Source organism: Aristolochia californica, unplaced genomic scaffold (genome assembly GCF_029961685.1).
Source record: "Aristolochia californica isolate CCGP_79_NKW_82.1479 unplaced genomic scaffold, dmAriCali1.0.hap1 SCAF_9, whole genome shotgun sequence".
Lineage (NCBI taxonomy): Eukaryota > Viridiplantae > Streptophyta > Magnoliopsida > Piperales > Aristolochiaceae > Aristolochia > Aristolochia californica.
In genome coordinates, this window is record NW_027182290.1 from 32,166,273 (window position 1) to 32,190,778 (window position 24,506).

Here is a 24,506-nt window from a genome sequence, read left to right on the forward strand (position 1 = left end):
TAAAATTGTAATCGAACTCGAGCCTAATAATTTTAACCGAGTTCGAGTTCAAGCTCGAGCTCTAGCCGAGTTCGAGCTTAAGCTACATTTAATACTCTATATAAAATATATGTCAAATAAATTATATATAAAATTATGCATACATTTTAAAAAAAAATGATAGGGGAGGTTAAGGATTGAATTTCAATAATGGATTAGAACGCACCAATATTAATCTTTTTTACTCCAAATGTTGTCTAGCTTATTTTGAAAATTTTGAATCTGTCCATAAATTTACTATGACTCCTTAGTACCTAGGGTTGAAAATTTATAATCTAGGAAAAACTAGAAATATTTTTTCTATGATACATATTTCCAAAAAAAACCTTTAAATAAAATCCTATTACTATTAGTGACTTATTAGAAAATTACAAGGAATATTTTAAAATTTTCTTAGGAAAGTTAAATGGACCTCTTATTGCCTCTTCTAGGGAAATAAATAAAAATTAATAATCAATCTAATATATTATTATACTTATCAATAAATTTTTAATCAAATAAAATGTCAAACACAAAATTACTATGAAAATTGCCTCATGTTAAAAGTATTACAACATCAACTGTCAAATACTTATTCAAAAAATTTCTATACGATTTTCTAGCCCATCTTGGCAGGAAAATCTTACTTAGAAAATTATATGATGTTTTTAATAAGAATTTTTAATTAAAAAAATGTTTACAAAAAACATGAGACACTAATAACCCCTAGAAACTTATTTCTACTAAAATGTATTTTCAATTTCTTCAAGAGCCATAAGGAAGGAGAGTTTAAGATTTTTTTTTTCACTTTATGATCTTGCACGTGCAAAATTATCTTCGCTTGCGGGGGGACCGACGAGGACCTATCGTCGGGGATGACGGTTGCGAAGGAAACAGAGGCGAAGGCAAATGAGGGGAGGAAGAAATCGAACCAAAGACGACAGAGGCTGGCGGTGAGCAACTGTCGATAGTGACAACGGCGGACGGGAGGGAATCGGCGGTGAGGAGGGGAGAAAGAATCCCCCCACCCCCCCCCCCCCCCCCCCCCCCCCCCCCCCCCCCCCACCCCTCGCTCTCGCTCCTGCTCTCGTTCCCGATCTTGACTCAGCTAGTTAACGAGCCGGCTCGCGAGCATTCGAGCCAAACCTTGATTCGGTCGAGCTTAGCTCGTTAATTCTGTTCGAGATCCAAATCTACCGAGCTGATCGCGAACCAGTTCAGTTCGAAGCCATCCCTACCTAAATGTAACACATATTAATTGTGCTACATGCATCCATGACTCTTTAAGGGGAGATGCGAAATGATTTTTTTTGCATTGTTGGGACTTGTAATTAGTGAACAAAAACTTACATTAAGTTGATTGGTTTGAGTAATGAATTGGTGGATCATATTTCCATTTCTTTTCCTGTTCAAACGTAAAATCGTTACTCAGAGTTGAGATAATCACTGGTGGTCATCAGGGGTGTGTCACCGATATGATATACGTATCATATTTCGAACTCGAGAAAAAAAAATTAGTTATTTTCGGGCGACTATCTGATGTAATCATTTCCGATACGTTGAGATACGCGACGGGGGTAGGAGACGCCAGCCCTCGGCATTACTTGTCGTGAGTGGACGGCAGACCTCTTAAGACACCTACCATGTTGCGATTCATTTGGCAATGGCATCGTAATTTGATGCTTCATCTTCCCCGCGAAGGAACAAAACAGTGAATCCCCTATTAAGAATAATTCCAGAGAGCTGGTAAGACAACTCAAAAGCTTCGATTCGCATTTCGTCGCTTCTTTCCCGCATTCTCTTCCATTGATCAATGACGTCGGCTTCGACCACTACAATAAATAGCCGGTTGAGATCTTGCAAATCATTGGAATCCGCTCCTGCTGCTACAATCGAATTACCTTTTTCGGCCGACCTCCCACGTAACTCTTCCAGGCGATAGTTTGATCCCTTCTTCGTGGGCCCCTTTGGGTTGATCACCGTTGTAAAAACAAGTTTTGGATTCTTCTTCCCGTCTGTACGACTCTTCGGACAGGTTCGGTGAAGTCCACAAGGAAGGAAGAAGCCACTTATTAATCTCGTTTTCTGTCACAGCTTCTTCGTTCGCCTTGAAAATCTCGTGGGCATATCTTGAAACTGAAGGAAAATGTCTTTCTTTCTGGGTCTGATCATGGGACTTGCCTTTGGGGTGGGGCTCGTGATTGCTTTTGTTCACTCGGAGAATTATCGATCCAAACGCCGTTCTGATCTTGTAAGGTTTTCCCTGCTTTCTTTGCTCATATTTATGAGATGACATGTTCATTTTCTTTGATCTTGTTTACGAAATGATGCGTATATTATCTTCTTTCCCGGAATCCGGGTGAGGATTTCTTTTGTCTGTCAATTATCAGGTGGTGCCACCATCACCCGTTTCAATTTGCTCCGCTGAACGAGTGTTATATTTACTTGCTTTTGTTCATTTAGTATGAATGCTAGAACTTCCTACCCGATTTGGAGGTCTTAAGAAAGTTTTGTTGTGCCTGCTCTAAATTGCATATCGATAAACATTCATGTTACCCTTTTTGGTGTTTACCATTGTCTATTATATCGAAACTTGTGTAACAGATAGCTATCAAGCTTTCAGAGGCTTTAACTAACCGGAAATACCTATGTCTAATTATAGGCCGCAACTATTGCAGCTTTTGCAAGGATGACAGTAGAGGACTCAAGGAAGATCCTTCCTCCGGAGTTTTATCCTTCTTGGGTTGTCTTCTCACAGCGCCAAAAGGTTGGTTAGCTCTTTTTTTTTTTGTTTTGCATGTTGTGATCCATTTAGTTTATCGTATGATTTTCTGTGAACTTCTTTTGAACGGATTGATAGTACTCACTCTTCTTTTGCAGTTGAATTGGCTTAATGCTGAACTTACTAAAATCTGGCCGTTTGTAAATGAGGTACCTTGTTCGTTCTTCTCATTCTTCCTTGTTTAGACTGCCTTTAGCTGCTATTATTGATGCCTAAAATACTGTGACATCAGTGTGAGTGTTTTATGTTGTTTATCTACATTTTGATGCAGGCAGCATCTGAACTTATTAAAACTTCTGTGGAGCCTGTTCTTGAGCAATATAGACCAGTAATTTTGTCTTCTCTGAAGTTCTCTAAATTAACTCTTGGAACTGTTGCTCCACAATTTACAGGTTTGTTAGCTATCGGAATTCATGATTTACCTTCCAAGCTGAAAATTTTATTGGATTTTAGAAGTCCTTCATGATTTTAAAATTGTTTTTCTCCTTTCAGCATAATTTGTAATTCATCTATGTATTTAGTTCTTGAAGAGTGTGCAAAGCTCGAAATGAATCAAGTGAAATGGGCTGCACTCCACCTTCAATCAGAGAGAAAATAGAAAAAGTAGGCACAGACTTACATAGATCCGTGTAGCAGATAATGTGCTCTTTTATTATTGGACAAGATAAATCTATTCAACTGAAAAATAGAGAGGATAGGTTCCATCTTCTGTTGTTGAAAGAACTGCTTAGGAGTTGGTAACCAACATTGACCTGCTTCTTGTGGTCTAAAATTTTTTGAGAATTCTTTCGTATGTGCTTTGATTTCCTTATATTGATTAAAAACTCTCATTCATTGAAACTGTTGGATTCTTTGAGTAATTTGCATATACTTCATTTGGAACTTTCATTCAGAGATTACTCATCTGCATCAATGAAGATGGTTTTATGTGTTTGAAAGTCCTGACATTATTGCAATCATAAATGTACTCAAGTGTATCTTGACATCTCATGCGTACTCCTTAGGAATTGCAATTCTCGAAGATGGTAAAGATGGGAAAGGGATCACCATGGAGTTGGAGTTGCAGTATGATGGGAATCCAAGCATCATTCTTGATATCCGAACTAGACTTGGTGTTGCTCTACCTGTACAGGTGAACTTATTGTTTATCTACCTATTCAGGTGATCATATTGTTCATTCTTCATAATTAAGTTGTTTCTGTAATGTTACAGAATTACCAATAAATATTTGAATGGACAATGTCAATCAGTGGCTTCTTTAAAATCTGTAAAAAATTGTTTGTCATTTTCTAATTGTACATTAAATTTGAGGCATTTTTTTATGCCCAGAATAGTTTTTGATATCAGGGAGGAAGCTTTAAGTCTATTTCTTATCTTTATGTGTCTGTCAGCCTCATATGTTATCGAAGAGCGCTTGTGTTTCCACAGTCTTTTATACATTCATTTATTTACTGCTGTAGCCATTTATATTCAAAAAGTCCAAAAGACCAAAACTTTTTGTGTCCCATCTTTTATAAAACTTAATGAACAAATGTCTCTTTTAATTAAAAAAAGTCATGTTGCAGTAGTTCTCCAACTTCTTTTGGGACTATTTCTATTTAATTAGGATAGTCTGTAAAATAAACAAGGTCAACATTTTAAGCAGTTGGTAAGAGCTGTTCCAGTCGAACCTGTTGAAAATATTTGTGAACTGTAGGTGGGCCGGTTCAACCTAAAAACCAATGTTCTAACTGATCCAAATTGTGCACAGCTGACCTTGCAAACCGAGGACTAATTAAAATTAATGACAATAGTGAAGTGAGTTATCTTGGTTGTTCCAACCAGTTAAATTGGTTTGGTTTACCTCAATGATGTACCCATGGATGCCTGAGTTGGATCGTACTTTCTTTTTAAAGCATTATTGGATATCAGGCGGTGATTTTGAGTCATATGGCATTAGATATTGGTGTTTTGCTCTCATGTCACTGTTGGATGATGGCCTCTAATTTTCATATCTAGGTCAAGAATATTGCCTTCACCGGGGTTTTCCGGTTAATCTTTAAGCCCCTTGTGGAAGAGTTCCCCTGCTTTGGAGCTGTGTGTTATTCTTTGAGAGAGAAGGTAAAGGTTCAATATTTTTGTTTTAGATTCCTTGTTCAGGTGAAACATATGAATTGGCAGGGCAAGTTTTATTTTACTAATCTGATGTTTCAAATGCAGAAAAAACTGGACTTCACACTTAAGATCGTTGGAGGTGATATATCATCAATTCCTGGGATTAGTGATGCTCTTGAGGTTCAAGCAACTCCCTTTTTCTAGTTTGGGTATATATTCTGATGCATGCATGGACTTATCTTATTCTAGAAGTTGGTGGCGTCCTCTTGAGTACAGGTAATAGCTGTCTGGGGTCAAGGGCTAGCCCTTGTGGTGGCTGGCTTTTGCATGTACAGCAGGCCTGGTGTCATGGCCCTGCAGGTCTATGTTAGAGCTTGGACCTCATGTTGGGGTCAAAAACCTGGGTCACTAGTTCATATAGTGACAATATCAGTTATGCAAATTAAAATCTTCTTCTTGTGGGGTTCATTGGAATTCTTCACGATCACATTTACTTTATAGAGGAAAATTGGAAGGTGGCAATTCATTTCTTTTTCTTTTTCAAATTGAGCATCTCTATCACCGGCTTCCAGTCAACCGGCAGAATGTTCATCAATCTGTCAGCTCCCTTGTTGTTCTCTAGCAAATACATGACCTGCCAACATTGTGGATAATTTCATGCTTTGAAGTCTTCCTTGTGGATGCTTTCAGTCTTTGAGTTTTTTTTCTCTCCCTCCATCTTTAATCTATTTCTCCTCTATAATGTTTCTTAATTCCAAGAGAAGGAATTTAACTGCAATGTCTCATTGTTGACGTCTCAGACCCTCTGGCAATTGTATATTTCTGTTTTCCTCTTTCTAGTTTTTCTCTTTGGGGATCCTCTTATATTCTTTCTTTCTTTCTTTCTTAATAAGAACTTTATGAAAGAAAGAGAATGGTTGTTGCTGTGCTAGGCTACTCGATAGACCTGGCCCCCTATTAGTCCCATTGATCAAAGCCTGTTCGTCTACCTCATTAGAGCCACACTATCTAGTGTCATTCACTTGGCAGAGACTCCTATCATGAATGAACTAGTTTTTCTAGTTCAGCGATTAGATACACTTTACTTTTTATTTTTGAAATGGTACACTTTTACTATTTTTTTGTCATTGGTTGAGCATGAATCAGCTGTTTATTCCTGAAATTCTGGGATGTTATTGGATTTTGCAGTGCCAGATTACTGAGAGTTAGCAGTGGACTTTAATGGGTTTGATTTGCATCCCAACATTGTTGTTTTCCTGTATCTGCTGTTATTTGTGGGCAGACCTGGGACAATGGTCTGATCATATTATAATAATTATTATTCTGAACTGACTGATTTATGTAAATCCAAACTTTTGAAAAGAATGTTTGTATGCACTTTTGTTAGCTAAGGTGATTGGCCATTCCCTTTTCTTGTTAAAACTACACTTCTTTGGTTTTTGATTCACTGCCTCCCGTCATCATTATTGTTTGTAAAGAAGAATTAATAAATGTGGGTTCCATCTCAAACAAGTAAAGCTGCTCATCAAGAAAAAGAAACATATTATCTTTGGATTTTGGAACAATGAAGATACCTAAGCATTCAAGTCAACGACAAATAAAATTTTAAATTCTTTTGATTGTGGCTGTCTTTGTCTATCATGAACTTATAAACTGGAAGGAGCATCCCTTGTTGTTTCCATGTGTCCAGTTGCACTTTATTAGTTTACTTTGCACAACAACTGCTTGTGTAAAAGCTTCATCTGATCTATGTATGTCTTTTCATTTAGTCTGCTTAATATTATGATTGCTTTCATGCATTGTTTTGTTTAATTGAGATCTGATGATTCTTTACTGCAGGGAACAATTCGAGATGCAATTGAAGATTCATTAATCTGGCCTGTACGGAAAGTGGTTCCCATCTTGCCTGGGGACTATAGGTATATGCTTGTCGTCCTTTGTTTTAAAGTGTTTTTATGGTGGTTCTTCCAGATTATTTTCAACTTACCCAACTTGTTCAGTGATCTGGAGCTCAAACCTGTTGGAACACTTGAAGTCAAGCTTGTGCAAGCAAAGGATTTGACAAATAAAGATGTTATTGGAAAGTCTGATCCTTATGCAGTAGTATATGTACGACCTTTACGTGATAGAATGAAGACCAGTAAAGTCATAGTAAGTTCCCACCATACTTTTTTAATTACAGAAAATTCCTTTAAGTCCTTAATACCTGTTAGTTTTAGATTATTTATCTGTTTTTTGCAGAACAACCAGTTGAACCCAATTTGGAATGAGCACTTCGAATTTGTGGTTGAAGATGCAGAAACTCAACATGTGGTAGTTAAAATTTATGATGATGAAGGATTACAGACTTCTGAGCTCATTGGGTGTGCCCAAGTGAGGCTAAAGGAGCTTCAGCCTGGCAAGGTGAAAGATGTATGGCTGAACCTTGTCAAGGATTTGGAAATCCAAAGAGATAATAAGTACCGGGGTCAGGTAAGAATAGAGTTGTGTTCTTTGCTTTTATTGTTCTTTTTATTTGTTCTAGTTGCTAATGTTGGTACTTCAACCAGACACAGTCCCCTTTTTGAGGGTCAAATATAGACTGAGATCTGGAAGTGGGTCAATACCTGGTTGACCAAGCCGAGTGAACTGGCTGACCTATCCCAGTCAGCCCAGGTGACTTGTCAATTGTCGGGCAGGGAAATTCTCCCTGTGCAACACAGAACAGGGGAGGGGGCTCACGCTCTCCCCTCTCATTCGGCCCTCCCCCTGCTGGCAGAAGGAAGGGGAGAAGGGAGAGGTGCTCCAGCCCCAGCCCCCCCCTCCCCCGGCCATCTTTCAAAACCTGGGGAAAGGAGGAAGAAGAGGGCTGATAGGGAGGGAGGGAGAAATCTCCGTTGATCTAAGTTTTTAAAAATGTTTTTGTATCTTAAAAATATAAATATAACCCAGTTCAAAGCAGTTCAAACCAAATTGACCCACTTCAATCAGACCCGACCACCTTGCAGGGTGTTGACCGAGTCGAGTTTTACTCCATTATGTGAGGGACTATTTCTTAATCCAACATATGATTAGAGGAGATTGGGACTTAAACCTGGTTCAAGTGATGACACATCTTTGAATAGAGTTTGTCCAATGCATTTTTCTCTTCTTTTTTTTTTCTTTTCTTTTTGAGGGCGATTGGGGGAGTTGTGGATACAGATTAAAGTTTAGAAAAGGAAGCTAAGCACCCATGGTAGTACCTGGGGTCAAGGGGGGAGACCCCTTAAAAGGTTAAAAGGTTATATTGAAGGACAAAATGAGAGATTGAAGCTTCACACAGCATGGTTCCAGAAAGTCACCTATCCTTGACCAGGGAATTACCTAGTAAATGTGCAGAGGCTCTTATATCTCTCTTTGATCTCTCCCTAGAGTTGTTATAGTCATCTGGCCTGTTCAGAGATGGGTATCACGATATGTTCAGATAATGACACTGGTGTAACATTTTTAGCCCTGCGATATTATAATTGATTTGCTAAGGAATGAAGAATCTTCAGTTGGCTTTAATGGGCTCCATAGCCCATTCTTCAGCCAATTCCTGACCTGATTTTTTAGCTAGAGGTGGCTCTGGCCATCAACTTTTTGTTGTAGGCTATTTTCCAGGTTAAAGAAATTAAGGGATTCCTTCCCAGTTCAATTTCTTTGGGATTTGGCCTTTTCAATCTGCTGTGTGTATTTGACCCCTTTTTTTTATATATATAAAATCTTCACCATTCAAGAAAAAGGGCAAGGAATGAAAAGTTCTCTATGAAGACACTTTCCAGTCTCTTCATGAAAACTTTCTCAAAGAATGGTGAAGAACTAGTGCATATTGCAACAGAACCCATAATGTTATCGCAGTTCCATAAGTTTGAAGAATGATTTGATAATTTGATTTTTCAAACAGTGTTCATTATAAGAATGTTGATGTGGACTCTGGATACTCCTTTCTGTGATTCTATATCTCTGAAAGTTGATTGGCCCAATAACTGTTACTTCATCCTTTTGCTTTCAGGTGCACCTGGAACTCCTTTACATTCCTTACGGGATGGAGAATGAAATTTTGAACCCATTTGCCAACCCAAACTTCTCTATGACTTCCCTGGAGAAGGTCATCAAAAGTGCAGATGGACTAGAGGTTTCAGAAATTGATAGAACACCTAATAGCAAGAAGAGGGATGTTATTGTGAGAGGAGTTCTTTCTGTGACAGTCATATCAGCAGAAAATTTGCCTGCAATGGATGTTATGGGGAAAGCTGACCCTTTTGTTGTGTTGCAAATGAAGAAAACAGAAACAAAAAATAAGACAAGGGTAGCTTGCATCAGAAATTCCCACACATTTTTTTTTTTATCTTTGAGTTTGTTTTTCGAATTTTCTGAACTGGTGGCATTTGCAGGTTGTGAATGATAGCCTGAATCCAGCCTGGAATCAGACATTTGACTTTGTCGTGGAAGATGGTTTACATGACATGCTTATTTTGGAAGTGTATGATCATGATACATTTGGGAAGGTACAGTAAAAAGTCTCTTCTATCAGTTAGTTATTTGGCTTGATCTGTGTGGCAAGTTAAACAGAACTAAAGTAAGGACATCAATGGGTTTGGGGCTTTGGGTTTTTTTCTTCCCTTTTTGAATGGGTTTGGGGCCATTGCATAAAATGATGGTACTGAGTACTTGTTTCAATTGCTTCAGGACTACATTGGTAGATGCATCCTCACACTCACAAGGGTTATACTGGAGGGTGAATACAAGGACTCTTTTCCTCTAGATGGTGCCAAATCAGGAATACTGAATTTGCATCTCAAGTGGACACCGCAGCCAATTTACCGGGATTCCTGAATGCTGAAGATGAAAGCTGTCATTTTGGTCCCAAACGACTGCTATTGTTTTATATCATGCCTCCTATATCTAATCCGCTAACGAGAAAAAAATAAACTTTTTTGGTTACTACATGTTTGTTGTGCCGTGGTGTAGTGGCTTTTAATTGTCTTTGAGCTAGTTAGAGACTTTTTAGTAGAGTTGTCACTTCTCACTGTTGTACAATGTTGAGCACAAATTATCATAATAGTATTTTTTTTTTTTTAATATGCTCTCTTTATCCAGGCAGGTTGTGGGGATCATGTTGCATTTTCTGAATTGTAATTTTTTCTCTTGCAACTCCATCTGGGTCGACTGCGTGACAAAAAGAAGTTTGTCATCGTGTAATTAGAAGCACTTAAAGCAAGCTTCCCAGAAAAAAAAAGTCCCTCCTTAGACTGTTGGTTCATTAGCTCATATCATCCTAAGCCCAGAGGGTGTAATTATGGACACATCAATGTCTTCCCTTGTCTGCTCAATATCAAGAAAACCAAATTTTACTCTAGATAGAACAGAGTTCAAGTTGGACGAAAGGGAAAAGGAAGTGAGTTTTTGGAGTTGGAAAAGCACAGATGTGTTTGACAAGGCTCAGGCCTGTGAGGTGTATGTTCCAACCTTCTCTCTCTCTCTCTCTCTCTCTCTCTCTGCATAGTAACACTCTTTTTGCAACATGGCATCCCTCATAAGTTCAGGGTATCAAATTTCTGCTCTTTTAATCAAGTAATGTTCTGCTTACAGTAAACCTGCAAAAGTTGTGTTTAAGATTTAACTGATTTAACTGTTTTCCTCTCTCCGTTCATTTTTGTTTCAGCACGTTTCAAAACTCAACTTTTGTTATATTTCTCTATTTGTAAACAGAAGGAAATGGTCTTACAAGCTAAAAATGCTAAAATATAGAAAATACAAAAAATCATACTGCCACTTCAGAATCTTCTATATCAAGCTAAACAGAAGGTAATGGTCTTACAAGCTAAAAATGCTAAAATATAGAAAATACAAAAAATCATACTGCCACTTCAGAATCTATATCAAGCTAAACAGATGACCAACTATTTATGTCCCTTAAACATGCATCAACGAGAATAAATACAATCATCTAGACCATGTTGAACAACAATCTGTCCTAATAATCACATACCCACTGTGGCTTGAGTGTTTGTCCAGAACTCCCAGTCATGTCGCTGGACATTTTTTCATCTAAATTTTTGCTTTGTCCTCAAAGCTAATCTAAGAGAATATGAAAAACTATCACATCAGTACGTAGCAAGGCCGCTAATTTTGGATGTAGAATGATTCTTCTTCAATCTCCTTCTACGGAGATTGCTTGCCCTGCAAAAAACAAAAATATAACCGTATTATTAGCCCATACTAAAAAATAGAAGCACTGCATTGACATGCTGGAGGTAGTGGACAACAATGCAAAGATATCTTTCTTGATGTTTATTTTCAGACCATCGGTATCTTTAGCTTATGTTTCATTTTTATTCTACTTCAGATATGGAAATTCTTAATGTCTCCTTAATTTGGGGTGCTAAAATCTGATTTCTTGGTAGAACTACTAATATGGCTCAAAATTAAAAGAGGAATCTTCTCTGTACAGATGTAGGAGCCTTCCAGATTCCAATTAAGTAATAGTAAAGAACCCAAAATTCAACCAGGTTGAATTTCTAGAGCTCTTCTCCACTTATAGGGTCTTTAGTTTACAATGCAAAAACACCAAAGTTTTCCATTGAAAGTATCTTAGTAGAAGTCATAAACCTTGTAAACAAACATGTTCAATCAAACTAAGCAAGATTTTATAAGCATATCCAGTACTCACCAGTACTGATTAAGAAATACAACCGAGTCTGTTGCCACAGCCTTCCCATCATCATTACGGTTCCACCTATAGAAGGCATGCGTCCTGTTCTTTATCTCCAATGTGGAATGACCATAACTAGCTTCCCTGAATGCGGAATAATCTGGTTGTGGTTGAGTAAACCTACACAATGTACTACCAGGTAAAACAAGCAAAGACAACGTGGATGGCAAAAATGTGAACCTAAACAGAGTGAAAAACATTAATCCTGAAGCAGACTTACTTTCCTGCCAAACCTTCTTGGTTTCCTCCATCACCAACAGTGATGTACACAGGAGCTGATTTGTCGGGTACAGGATAACGGTCCCCACTTGTTATGTTGTAGTGTATATTGGAGATTCGATACTGCATAACATTGTTCAATCTCTTTCATTTCTTTTCATTGCAAAGATCATTTAATGTTTACCAGTAATGACCATAAAATAGTCAATATAAACAAATTATAACGCACAGGCTTTTGAACCAGAGAATAGAACACTCATACCGATCTCTCATATGCATGCACATGGCCAGCAAAGATCAGATCAACTTTGTAGTGAACAAACAAACTCTCAAAAGCAACACGCATGCTTTCACCCTCCATGTAATGTGCTTCATTACTATTGTATAACGGGGCATGCATGAGAACAATAAGCCAAGGTGTCTTTTCTCTATCCACTCGCTCCAGTTCTTTGTACAGCCATACCCATTGAGGAGAATATTTTACTGGCAAAATTATTCCAAACCCTTTAGCCAAAAATATACATGACAACCAACCTCATTATTCGTTCACTTATGAATATAATAGATTACATAATGTCAGAAATAAAGTAAAACTCAAGAAACTATGACCAAAATAAGCATCTTATGACTATCAGCATTTAGAAAATTTGGCAGTTATAGTTTTAGTACAGGCTCATTCATCATTTTTACTGTTGTTTCTTCTTAACAGGATCAGAGGTATTTCTTGACTGTTATATGGGGTGCCAGCATGATTTTAGTTCTCTAGACCCACATCATGATCAGTTCAACCTATGTGTTTATATAATCCTTGCAGTAAATGCGGCCATAGCTCATCAATCTTTCCCTAATATATGAGGAAACAGGTGTCTCGACCAGATCAACTTCTCCAAGGACCATCTCAAGTGATATAATTACTTAATACACTCCACTGAAATTCTCTACGGATAATTCAACCTCCAGCAGAACCTGTTCAGGTTGGACTCAAGTACTACACGCTTCTCAAACAAATAATACAACCAACGTTTTATGCCACAGGAGAGCTTGAGATGCAATCAGTAAATGTTCACATAACCATATAAAGTCATGAGTAAGGAGTTTCCTAACTGAGTTTTATCAATTAAAGGCTCTGATAAGGGTAAATACACCCAAGGTTTCTGATGCTGGCCCCATGCATGAAATATTCATAAAGCACTAGAATGACCTCAATTATGGATGGATCCTACTCTAAAATTGCTTAATCTTGAACGGCCACCTTACATGAACTGTTGCATATTGCCTGCCACTAACAAATAATTCTTGTACTAGCAAAAAGTGTTGTTTTTTTCATTTATGGTAGCATTCTAATTAATATTATCTCTTTAGTATTCTTCATATAGCCTTGTAAATAAAACATCCGTCTTAATTTTAGACAGTATCAAGAGTTTAGCAACTGCTATTCATAAAAGCATAAACAAGACTCAGCTGTATAACGAAGACAATGAAGAGATCCTGAAACAACAAAACATAAGTAGAAACTAAGAAGTCAGACTATTAAGCATCCAGATGCATATGTCATGGAAATTTGAGATAAGAATAGAAGGCTTATCAACTGAAGAATAACTGGATAGCACCATTACATAAGGAGATACACAAATTTCAGATAAGAATAGAAGGTTTACCAAATGAAGAATAACTGGATAGCACTATTATATGAGCAGATCCCCGCCTGACTGCATACCAGAGAGGACTGCTGCTTTTACAAGCCAAATGAGGTGTTGCGTATCTATGCAAATAAGATTTGAATGGAATAACTTCCCCCTTATCCATAGACACAAGAAGAACATTAGAATGTAAGTGTACAGTATTACTCTCAAGTAACATAGCATAAAAGAAGGAAACAGTGGTAGAATGGATAGAACATTATTGGAGAAAGTGATCAAACATAGCAAAAATAAGTAAAAGTTTCCCATCTGAAGACATCAGCAAGTTACGGAAAAGCTAGTTATGAGCTTCAGATGAAATAATAAAGCTAAAAAATGTCATAGGAGCACAATTATTAAAACACGGTTAAGATAGCAAGATAAATTCAGAGTTGTTGATCTGTAAGGAAAGCACCAAAACCAATGGATTGCCAACTGGACAATATGCAGGTCCATCTTTCTAGAAAATTGTAGATACAGCAAAGAAAAAGAAAAAAGATAAAAAAACAAATGGACAATTACTACTGTCCAAGAAAAAGGACACATAAAACACATATACAAGAGTAGCATCATCAACTTGCTTCTTATCCAGAAAAGTAAGAAGAAACTATACCACATTAGGCATATATTCTATTTCATGATTGCCTGCAGTCCAAATCCATGGCTGATATGCAGCATTCTTTTCAACAAAGCGGCCCCATGAATCCCAGCGGATACCATTTTCATGAGTGTATCTATCAGCATAAGAGAGATCTCCAACAAATAACACAGTTTGTCCATGACTTTGCATGTAATGGTCAAGAGTTGAAAGAGAATTATACGTTTGACCCAAGTCACCTGAAGGTAATACAATTGCAGATTTGGACTACATAAATTTTCTACACAGAAAAAGAAAAAGGCTAGAAGCAAAACAAATAATCCTGACTCCATTCAAGTATGCACAAAAAGTTTACCTATAATCCCAAAGGTATAAGCAGCATCAGGACTGATCTCTGGAGGTGTTTCAAACCAAAATTTTCGTGCAGAATCACCCTCTCCAATTTTATAGTAGTACTTTGTCTTGTACTAGAGATAAGAGACAAAAGGCAATGTCAGGTTTCACAAAAATTCAAAAGCATGTGATGTTATCCAAAGAAAAATCCAGAATACTTCTGCAGTTGTGGAAAAAAAAGAAATTATTGTTGCCCATTCATTTTGAAACACATACAGTTTGTGAAGATACTAGAGATGGACGTTCAGTGACATGAAGATTTGAACAGAAATTTTTTCGGTTACTCAATATAGCAGATTAATTGCATATCACCCATGTGCCACACTCAGCCAATTCAGTCACGGTTCCAGAAGCCCCTTTTTGTACTATTTTCTCTTTAAACACATACTGTTTGCGATGATACCAGAGAAGGACATTCAGTTACATGGACATTTGCACCAAAATTAATTGCATATCACCCATGTCCCGAACTTCGACCAATTCAGTAAACTGATCCAAAAGCCCCTTTTTATACTTAATAATCTTTTATTTTCTCTTTCTTTTATTCCTTTCCTTTAGGGATTTGACTCTTGTTAATCAATAAAACACTCAAAACAGACACTAAAAGGTTCATAGAAAAAAAGAAAAAAAAAGTGAGGACAAATCAAACGCAGCACAAGTTTTAAACCAAGAGTACAAAAAAGAAAAGAGAATTTTGTGAATAATGAGAGTAATTTCTCTTATTTACATGATCTTCTCAGATTTTTAATACACCCCATAATATGTGGTTTAACTACAAAAATTTACAAGCAAAAAAAATAAAAATCATCATTACAAGTTGATAAAAGTACAAATTCCTCAAACAAAACCAACTCTAGAGACCCTTTTTCAATATTTACGACACAGACACCTAAGATGCCCCTTAGACTTAACCAAGACTTCATATTAGGAAACCTTCCACATGGCCATTTGAGATAAATGTTCAATCAATGACATAATCACAATGTCATTTTTTAGAATGTAAAAAAAATATCAATCTCTGTAATAATTACTTCAGCACCACAGAATTGATAATAACAAATAATAAGAATAGAAATAATTATTTACCTCAAGGCCGTCAATAAGGGCATGATGGATGTAACCGGACTTGTAGCCATAAAATGTATAGTTTGTGAAATGTCCTTCGGCTTTATGATCATATTGGTGATCTGATAAGCCATATAGAACTTCACTTCGGCCAGGTTCAGACATAGTCACCCATGACACAATAATAGCTTTTCCATCATAGTCACCTTGGGTGATGCTTACCTAAACCATTATTTAAGCTAGTCATGATATACAGTTTCAGATCTGGTATTTCAAAAGTAACATTGAGATAAGCATAAAAAAAAAAGTGAACAGAAAAGTTAATTAAACCAATATCCTTCTGATAAGCATGTTCAAAACATTGCAGAATAATATGTCAGCAAAATCTCCTCAACTTTCTAAAGAAACCCAAAGCAACCCAAATGCAGCACCCCATGGTCTTGTGAAACTAATACCCAAATGAAAGATAAGAAAAACCCATGCAATGTGTACAAATTTTTGCAACACAATAGCAGGTTCATAGTTGAAACCAAAATTGACCCATGATTCTGGCTTCAAGGAATCGATCAACAACTTTGACATGGTTTCTGGATAATTAACTACAAAGAAGCACCCACTCAAGTTTAAGTTCCATCTAAACTAGTTCACATCCTAGAAGACAAGGTGGTGAATTAAAGCAGAAGGCAAGTGGCTTCTTTCAACAGCCAGTTGTAGTTACATTATACTTCATTATTCTCTTATTTTTGTTCTAAAACAGGACTTAGACCAATTCCTTTGGCTAGCTAGGAAGCTAGCCGGATCAGGTAGTTACACTATATTCATTATTCACAAAGCTAGGAAGATCCAAATCAGGTGTATTGAGCGGTACACCATATGTATTGGGTTTCAACAAACTGTGATGGTTGAGGTAGTTCATCTACTCATTTTAGTATATGAGATCTGTTGAGTAGGAAAAAGTCCTACATTGAAAAAGTGTTAAAAAATAGTATTAGGCAATAAGATTAGGCAATAGACTTCCTAAGTAGCTAGTGATTTCAATATGAAATACGACTCAATCTAACAATAGTATCAGAGTAGCATGTGCATGGGTGGAGGCCCAATGCTCTGCTAGGTGGAGGTTGTGTGTTTTGTTGCCACGTTGGGAGTTTATGCCTATGTCTTAGGCCTATTATGTGCAAGTCTGAGCGTGAAGGGGAATCTTGAGTTAGAAAAAGTTAAATGACTAGTCATTTTAGGATGAAACGGAGTTCAATCTAACATTCAAAATGAAATATGAACCTCCAAACATGATTCAAGAAGCTACTTATTCAGAAGCATATGGTTTACTTGTTGTGGAGCATTATAACCCTTTGGAACAGCAAATACTTCATTGTCAAGAGGAACGTCCACAGATGGCCATTCAGATCGAATAAAAGAACTTGTTATCCCTGCACTGCTGTTCTCCAAAATGCTCAAGAAGATGAAATATGCAAGTGAGAGTTGAAACAACAAATTCCTCCTGGCAGAAGCCTCCAGCATGTTTGCAAATTGTCAACCTGACATAACCACAGAAGCAGTATTAGCAAACATTTTGTAACCAAGCAATTAATAGAGTAAACTTTCTAAGTAGTACCCAGTGCACAATTAAAAAAGTTCAAATATGAAATCTTCTGGAGAAAGAAAAAATGCAATCAAACAAATACTTAGGTGGAACATAAGAAGCTTTAGACCTTGTTGAAAAGGATCACTAAATTTAACTCAAAACCAAGAACACTTGTCAATCACGAATACAGAAGAGTTAGGCTACTACATATTACAAGACATATTATCTACATATATGGTCTCATCTGAATCATTGATAAGCTCGGAAAGCATTTCGTTGCGCTTTAACCCAATCCAGGGCTTCAATACGATGATAATGGCTCAGAATGACTGATGGTGGATCATTGAGTTTTGATGATGGAAATTTGAGCAATTACGATCATCTTCAATGAAATGATAGAAGTATAACAACTTCTCGTTCCTCATCTCATCAGAAACAACTACACTTTCGAATTTTCAAGATGTCATCGTAATATAAAACCAATACAAATTCCGACTTACTACAAAACCGCCTCCAGAAACAAGCTGCCAAGTAAAGAGCTGGTTTCACTAAATGCAACCTAAAAGGATAGCGGACAGGAAGTCGAACCAATACAGATGCCATCAAATGTGACACTACCAAGATCAAGGCCAAAAGAACGCAGAAGGAGATACCGAGCAACAATAAATGATCACAACATCCATAGTTTCATTACAACATAGAGCAAAACAAAAAAAGCAAAAGAAAATATAGAAAAAAGAAATCTAACAGAAACCGAGAAGTGTCTAAAGACGGAGGAATTTCCGAGATTCCTCGGAGCATCATCGGCTTCCTACAACTTGGACTTATCAAAATTTCCGGTATTGACTTCGTGGAGTTATAGCCTCACTTTTTCTTATATCTATTCTGTAACGGAGAAAAAAAAAAGATCACAGATTACAGATTGGAATCATTGCCACTACTTCGGCCTCCGTGCTGAAAAAGACAGGAACATGCACCAATGGAGTTAAAAAACGGTGATGGGTTTATCATAATTTTCAGATATCAGAGTCCACACCAGAGTGGAGCAGACGAAGACCAACAATGCTCTTCTTCGGACAAGTACCTCTCGTAATTTAACACAGAGATCAGAGATCAGACTGTTCTGCTCCGTCGGTGGCAACTCGCACAACCCCAATTAAGCCCTCGATCAAACGTGACGAAAAAAATCGACGATCTTTACCATTTGAAAATCAACGATTAAATAGCTGGAACATTTCTTACAGACAGATTCAAATTATCTCGCTAGTATTTGGCGGAACAGTTAGTATTAAATAGAGACACTAATATCATCAAATGTTGCTTTTTTTTTAGACAAAATTAACTGACCACGACACCTCGCCGCCGTTTTCATACGAGGGGACACAGAGTCGGAGTTGAGTGTGCGAGCTGTTCGATCAAACGCCTCTGAGGGTAGTAGCGTGCGGTGTGTCGGTTTTAGGACCAACCAGGAGGCCGTGATGTGATTTTGGAAAAACCATCTCAATTACGTCTCTTTGCGCCAGAATATTCTAGAGTTTATACGAGGATGCGGTTATTCAGGTTTGAGGTCAATGTCACGAGCCAACTGTTAAGGTTAAGCTCGTCACCATTCTTGAATGGGTAAAGATCCATTCTATCTACTGAACGATATGCAGGTAAAGGGTAAAGATTTTTATACTCGCTTCTATGTTTTTAATCTTCATTTTTAACAATTTTAGTTTTAAGTTAGAAGTTGAAATTGTCCATCAACAGGAAGAATGTCTTAATTAGCTTAGGATTTTCACAGGCGTCTATGAAGATTGAACGGTTCTAATTGTGCTTCTAATAAAAAAACAACCCTAATAAGACGTTTTCTTTTTGGTTTTTTTTCGTCGTCGGTCCTAGACCTGTTATTCATTTACTAAAACTAGAGAATTTAGAAGAACCAACCAAGGCCAACAGGAAACTCTCCTTTAAATACTAGGTTACAGAAACTTGATTTCCTCGCCAATCCGTTTCAAGCTGCAGCGAATTGATCATCTTTGAAACCCAAAAAATCAACCCATCCATTCCAATGGCCAAGACTTCATTCGTCTCCATCTGCCTGCTTGCACTCCTGCTGTGCACCGTCTTCACCAAACCCACCCATGCAGATGGCAATGTTGCGACAAGTGCATTGGGATCCATTGATGCCACCCTCCCGGTTGCAGTGCAGCCCTTGATGGAGGACGGAGGGGAAGAGGCGGAAGAGGATGTTATGATGCTTTCACGAGAGCATGCCGTTGTTGTTGGTCATTAAGAGTTTCTTTGATCGGCTCTTGATACTGAAGGTTTACTGCAGGATCCTCTCCTATTTCAGCTCTTTTTTTATTTGTTTTCTAGCTTAATCGTCAAGAACTGAATCTGAGGGAATGTAAGAGTCGCCTGGTATTCTATTTAACTATAAAATGAGTGGGAATAAGTTTTAATCTCTAAACTGGTTCTTGGTTTTTTTTTTTTTTTTGCTGCTTCTTTAATGCTTATTGTAGTGTAAATTTCTGCTAGTTCAAGTAGATCAGTAAATCTAGAAAACAGACTAGCTCCGGGTAAATTGTCATTGATCTCTTTCATAACTAGGAAGAAATGACAGTCTTCTTCTTTCCCAAATTTGACTGCAAAATATTATAGCCTTTTTCAATACAGCTGCTTATCCTCGAGCCATAGATGAAATAGCTCGGATCATTAACAGGTAATTAGTCATGACCATTAACCTGTGGCAGCTTCCTCGGTCTTTGACTGCCAGAATGTCTGTGCAAAGTTGGTCAGTACAGTGGGAATTCTAACCTTGTAACACCTACAAGCTGGCATGACCAATCAAAAGGAACCATTGTACTGATCAATGCTCCGTTTCATGGTATCCAATTGCTCAATGACATACTCCAGTTTCTGGATGCAGATCTCGTTAGATACTCTCGAACTGTAATCGCACTTCTCAAAGGGCCTGTATTCACAAGCACTCTTGATTTCCTCACGCAACGTCATTTGGATGTCCTGCATTTATAATGAGAATCACCAAAATATTGCTTGTGAATCCAACTAAGAACATCATTTTTTTATATAAAAGAGTCATGTGATGGGCTCAATGCCTCAATGGTCCCTCATTGTCTTGACTGAAGGGATGAAAGAATTTAAGTACATGATACCAAAAGAAACCAATCATGACCTCTTACTACAGCCAGGTTGTCATCTCTTTTCAGATAAACTATATAGATGTTAGGCACAAGATTATCTTTTCCATGACAACAACAATAGACCCAAGAACATGTCCATTCTGTTAACAGCATGGAGATAAAAAATAAGATATTCACAAGCTACATTGGGTTTGGATGGGAGCAGCCAAGAAGAGATGAGTATTCTTGAATAGCAGTAAGGTTTTACTAGTCCCCATGCAACGGAATCACTGACCAGGAAATTATCCTCATTTATTACAAACCTATATATCAAGAATCAAAACAGAAATATTTTGAAAAAAAAAAACTCAAAACAGATATTATCTATTAGACCCAGCCAAATCTATGAACACCAGAGAGATCTCATCGAGACAGTAAACCCTGATTATCAAAGAAACCAAGACAAACAAACAGGTGATAACACAAGCAACTCTTTGTTGCACAACACTAAGAGTGCATGGTTATAATAATATTTTCCCACAACTCAATAACTATTCAAAATAGAAAAGCACAATAATGAAAGTAAGATTTATCTATTTCACCCTCTTAACACAGAAAGCTACCTACTTTGGTGGATTATAACACCAGAATGACCAAGTAGATAGCCCTTCAAAAGGTTGGATTTAGTAGAAAATGAAACAGTAATCCAACAGCATACATTTAAAAAAAAAAAATGTAATCCAACAGCATACTTGAAAGAAAGGATCATAATATTCAAATGAAATGGATGACCTACCCTGATTGATTGCATGAATTCACGGCAGTGATGGTTGAGCACTTCCATTCTTGGACCTGTCGAATTTCCTAGCTCATCCATCACACCTCCAGCAAGCTCCAATAGATTGACTATTCTCTGCAACCAGGATGATTCCCATATTTCCTTAGATAACAGAATACATGAAAATCCATCTGAAAATGATAACAATGAATTAAATGTTCAAAAAGCTCAATGGGCCCTTGATGGAGTTTCTAGTGTGAGGTTGTGTCCATGTTTCACTGGGGTTCAACATTCAAAAGAAAATGTTCAAATAGCTCAATGGCTTCAATATATGTGGCATGTTGACCCACAAAGCTTTATTACCTAAAGAATCTAACCACCTGAATCTAGTTAACAGAAAACCCCAGAGGATTCAAGTGATCTTTATAGTGTTCTTCCACTATAACCATCCATTGTGATATGTGCCAGATAACTAGAAGGAGACATCGGATAACAATCAGCTAATACTTCACCCACGGAAATTCTTCTATAGGTAAGCAAATTGCATGAGTAGCAACAAGATTTCATTTGTTTCAAATGTTAGCATTTATGTTGTTGTTATTTTTTTATTGTCCCCCCCCCCCCCCCCCCCCCCCTCCCCTCGGACTAAGCTGACGGCCAAATCCACATCCTGACATGATATCCAAGTCACAATACCATTTCCACAGCCTAACTGTTCAGCAAGTCTACTGAAAAAAATTATCATGCCACTAGAACAATGGTTTCGCAGATCTCACCTTCTCAACGTGATGAAGGCGCTCTAGAGAAGTCTTCTGGCTCTGAACATCCATTGGGCTGACTGGATTCCTACGTGCGCCAAACTGATTTGACATCACTGTATTGTTTTATTAAACTCAACCTGAAACCAAGATTCCAAAATCAAAATTCATAAAAGCTAATACATAGAGAAAGGTGCATAGCTGAAATATTCATAAATGTTAATGCTGTTCTTCAAAACATAATAGTTTGGTCATGTGGTGATCTGAGACACAGTTACAATGAGATTAATGGTGAATCTGAAAGCATAAAAGTTAGAAAGAAATCAATAAACGAATGTTTAGAAGATGAGCATATTATATGTTATTAAAAGATTATACATAGATCAATGAACTGAAGTACAGTCACATAATCCCATGACAGTGACAACCAACCATAAAATAACATAACATTACAAAGAATCGCAGAAAAGTTGACCATTGCTGAGAAAAATTAGGTGTAACTTTAAATATTACTGTATAGTTTCATACCCTTATGAGACAGTAAAGCTGAATCACAGATTCAGCTCTACTGTTATTACTGTATTTCAGAACTCAGCTAATAAAAGAGTTATGCAACAATCTTTATCCATAGATGCAAAAATGCAAAAACTCACTTAAACGTATGTAACGGAAATTCAGTCATTCTAATGTCTTGAGATCAACCCTTGACAGAAGAATGGAGAAGATGGAAAAGTGCCAGTCTTCTCAGGCCCATACATGTACTCCACATTCAAGCTACCTTGCTTGTTCAGTCAGGGGATGAGAAATGTTATTAATGGATCAGAAGTCTTACAGATATAAGGGGCCGAATGATACAAAGTATACTAGTTAGTTGTATTAAACTTTCTTTTGATGCTAATAACTCTATTACCATTAAAAAAAATGGTACTAGTTAGGAAAAGATCTCCTGCATTTAATATGTCATTTTAGCTTCAACATGGTATTAGAGCAAATCCAAGCTCTTTCTTGTTTCTGTTATGTGGACCAACTGTAAGTCTTCTACATCTAGGTCTGCATTGTCTGTTTAGGCTTGGATATGAGGGAGTATGAGTTTGTTTTTGTTTCCTCTTTGAACAAATTTGTTCAACTTCAATCATTCCAAGATTCTTAAAATCAAGGGACTCTAGTTTTGGTATTGTTTGATTGAGAAATGCTAAGTAAAATGAACCTCTGAGAAGCACCTCATAAAGCTCTCTTGCTTCTGCATTCAGAAGTTATTCAAAGAAATAACTGACAAATTTGGTTTTATTTTTCTCAATTTTAACTGTTAACCACTAATCTGTACCTCCATTGATACTCTGTCCTAATTTCAAAATCATGTGACTCTTCTAAAATCTGTACCAGAAAACAGAGAACAAGAAATCTGTATCAAAACAAGATAAAAAAACTTTTTTTTTTTTTTTTTTTTGAGAAGGAAGGTAAAAGAACTCTTGCAACATCAAAGAGATCAAGACGAGAATCCAAATATGTCTTAAGCCCTAGAAAGCTGACCAATAAAATCCCACATAAAATACAAATGAGCCTTCCATTAAGCAGAAAACAAACTACTAAACAACCAACTCAAATCAATACACAATTAAGCTGAAAGTATCTCACTTAGAAAAACGGGTTCAAACACTTAATAGGAGATGTTCGCCATCTTATGTTCTTGACACTGGAATAATTGACAATCATCAGTAAATTCAACAATTGACCAATAGCTGAACCGGACAATCATCGGTAAATGCTTACTTGTGAGAACATTCATGGAATGAATAGAAGTGCTTGATATGAAGCAGCTGGAATCAAAGAAGGATGTTTTGCAGAGGAAGATTAAACTTTTCATACGGAAAAGAGACGTGTTCAACTCAAAAATCTGTGAGATAAAAGAAGGTACACTAAGGAGTTTCTCGAACACCTAACAGGAAGCCATTTCCAAGTGGACTGCGCCGGTTCCCTTCTCCACTAAAATGAGCGGAACTGGCAAATAGTATACCCAAGAAAATGGCATGTTGGAAAAACTTCATTCTTCAGCACTCACTAGAAGCCCTTCCGAGATACCCCTTTCAATTATGAACCAGAGAGAGAGAGAGAATTACCTGACGAACGAGGAGATGTGGAAGGGAGACAAGAAGCGAGATCCTTGGAGGAGAAAAGGTCAGATCGTTGTGCCACAGATACGACGGTGAGTATTGGGCGGCCGGCGCCGGCGGCGTTTTGAGGAAATACTGGAGCGCTTATAAATTCTAAAAATACATTTTACCTTCAAGAGATTTGTTTGCTGGTGCTGTAAAAGGGCATTAATGTAGTCTTAATGTGTTTAAACTTTAAAATGTAAATTATAAATATAAACAGATAAACAAATGAATTTGTACACAATGGTGTATGAAATTTATAAAATAATTTTACATTAAAAACAGAAGCTATGTTCTATCAGCGGCTAACCAATACACCCAAAAGATAGATATGTTAGATGCGAAAACCATATTAATCTCCCCTCTTCCCCTGTAAAATAATCATCTGGTTAATTAGGATCTAAATTAGTTTATTTTTTAATTAGTGGTAGAGGGATAAGTCTTGAACCATTCTCGTCATTGTAATATTCCTACCAGACGGTTTTGGGCCAAGACTGATAGTTCATCCTTCATTGTTTTTGAGACCTTTATCGTCCTAATTTGT

At 37.2% G+C, this 24,506-nt stretch overlaps 3 protein-coding genes across 5 annotated transcripts; 1 reads left to right on the forward strand and 2 right to left on the reverse strand.

Annotated features, from left to right (window-relative positions):
• Window positions 1–1,688: 1,688 nt before the first annotated feature.
• Window positions 1,689–9,976, forward strand: LOC137940438 (synaptotagmin-5-like). Of its 2 annotated transcripts, XM_068785503.1 has the most exons (14): window positions 1,689–1,764; window positions 2,113–2,269; window positions 2,681–2,785; window positions 2,899–2,949; window positions 3,072–3,192; window positions 3,805–3,932; window positions 4,799–4,900; window positions 5,000–5,074; window positions 6,734–6,813; window positions 6,895–7,045; window positions 7,136–7,366; window positions 8,907–9,203; window positions 9,289–9,402; window positions 9,584–9,976. In XM_068785503.1, the coding sequence occupies exons 2-14, from the start codon at window positions 2,165–2,167 to the stop codon at window positions 9,728–9,730; spliced, it is 1,707 nt and encodes a 568-aa protein (XP_068641604.1). In that variant the 5' UTR covers window positions 1,689–1,764; window positions 2,113–2,164; the 3' UTR covers window positions 9,731–9,976. The 2 variants fall into 2 exon arrangements, with proteins under 2 accessions (XP_068641604.1, XP_068641603.1); XM_068785502.1 differs by having other exon boundaries at window positions 1,695–2,269.
• Window positions 9,977–10,661: 685 nt separating this feature from the next.
• LOC137940225 (phosphoenolpyruvate phosphatase-like) lies at window positions 10,662–18,616 on the reverse strand. Of its 2 annotated transcripts, none has more exons than XM_068785169.1 (10): window positions 18,493–18,616; window positions 16,890–17,098; window positions 15,585–15,785; window positions 14,461–14,572; window positions 14,121–14,344; window positions 13,487–13,625; window positions 12,091–12,311; window positions 11,830–11,951; window positions 11,568–11,729; window positions 10,662–11,077 (listed from the first exon to the last, which is right to left on the reverse strand). In XM_068785169.1, exons 2-10 carry the CDS (start codon window positions 17,079–17,081, stop codon window positions 11,002–11,004), a joined length of 1,449 nt encoding a protein of 482 aa, XP_068641270.1. In that variant the 5' UTR covers window positions 17,082–17,098; window positions 18,493–18,616; the 3' UTR covers window positions 10,662–11,001. The 2 variants fall into 2 exon arrangements, with proteins under 2 accessions (XP_068641270.1, XP_068641269.1); XM_068785168.1 differs by lacking the exon at window positions 18,493–18,616 and adding an exon at window positions 18,230–18,415.
• A 1,095-nt stretch (window positions 18,617–19,711) lies between these two features.
• Window positions 19,712–24,099, reverse strand: LOC137941990 (mediator of RNA polymerase II transcription subunit 11). Its single transcript, XM_068787647.1, has 4 exons — window positions 23,927–24,099; window positions 21,828–21,949; window positions 21,070–21,186; window positions 19,712–20,154 (listed from the first exon to the last, which is right to left on the reverse strand). Exons 2-4 carry the CDS (start codon window positions 21,921–21,923, stop codon window positions 19,978–19,980), a joined length of 390 nt encoding a protein of 129 aa, XP_068643748.1. The 5' UTR covers window positions 21,924–21,949; window positions 23,927–24,099; the 3' UTR covers window positions 19,712–19,977.
• Between the last annotated feature and the right edge of the window lie 407 nt (window positions 24,100–24,506).

Bases quoted from the DNA above. Each gene is read 5' to 3' on its own strand.
- LOC137941990 (XM_068787647.1), bottom strand. From the start codon at position 21,923: ATGTCAAATCAGTTTGGCGCACGTAGGAATCCAGTCAGCCCAATGGAT. The intron at 21,187-21,827 runs GTGAGATCTGCG...TCCTGGTTGCAG, and splicing joins GCCTTCATCACGTTGAGAAG to AGAATAGTCAATCTATTGGA. The intron at 20,155-21,069 runs GTAGGTCATCCA...TTATAAATGCAG, and splicing joins AATTCATGCAATCAATCAGG to GACATCCAAATGACGTTGCG.
- LOC137940225 (XM_068785169.1), bottom strand. From the start codon at position 17,081: ATGCTGGAGGCTTCTGCCAGGAGGAATTTGTTGTTTCAACTCTCACTT. The intron at 14,345-14,460 runs GTAAACTTTTTG...TATTACCTTCAG, and splicing joins TTATACCTTTGGGATTATAG to GTGACTTGGGTCAAACGTAT. The intron at 13,626-14,120 runs GTATAGTTTCTT...TCTATGGATAAG, and splicing joins TAGAATATATGCCTAATGTG to GGGGAAGTTATTCCATTCAA.
- LOC137940438 (XM_068785503.1), top strand. From the start codon at position 2,165: ATGTCTTTCTTTCTGGGTCTGATCATGGGACTTGCCTTTGGGGTGGGG. The intron at 5,075-6,733 runs GTTCAAGCAACT...TCTTTACTGCAG, and splicing joins GGATTAGTGATGCTCTTGAG to GGAACAATTCGAGATGCAAT. The intron at 6,814-6,894 runs GTATATGCTTGT...CAACTTGTTCAG, and splicing joins ATCTTGCCTGGGGACTATAG to TGATCTGGAGCTCAAACCTG.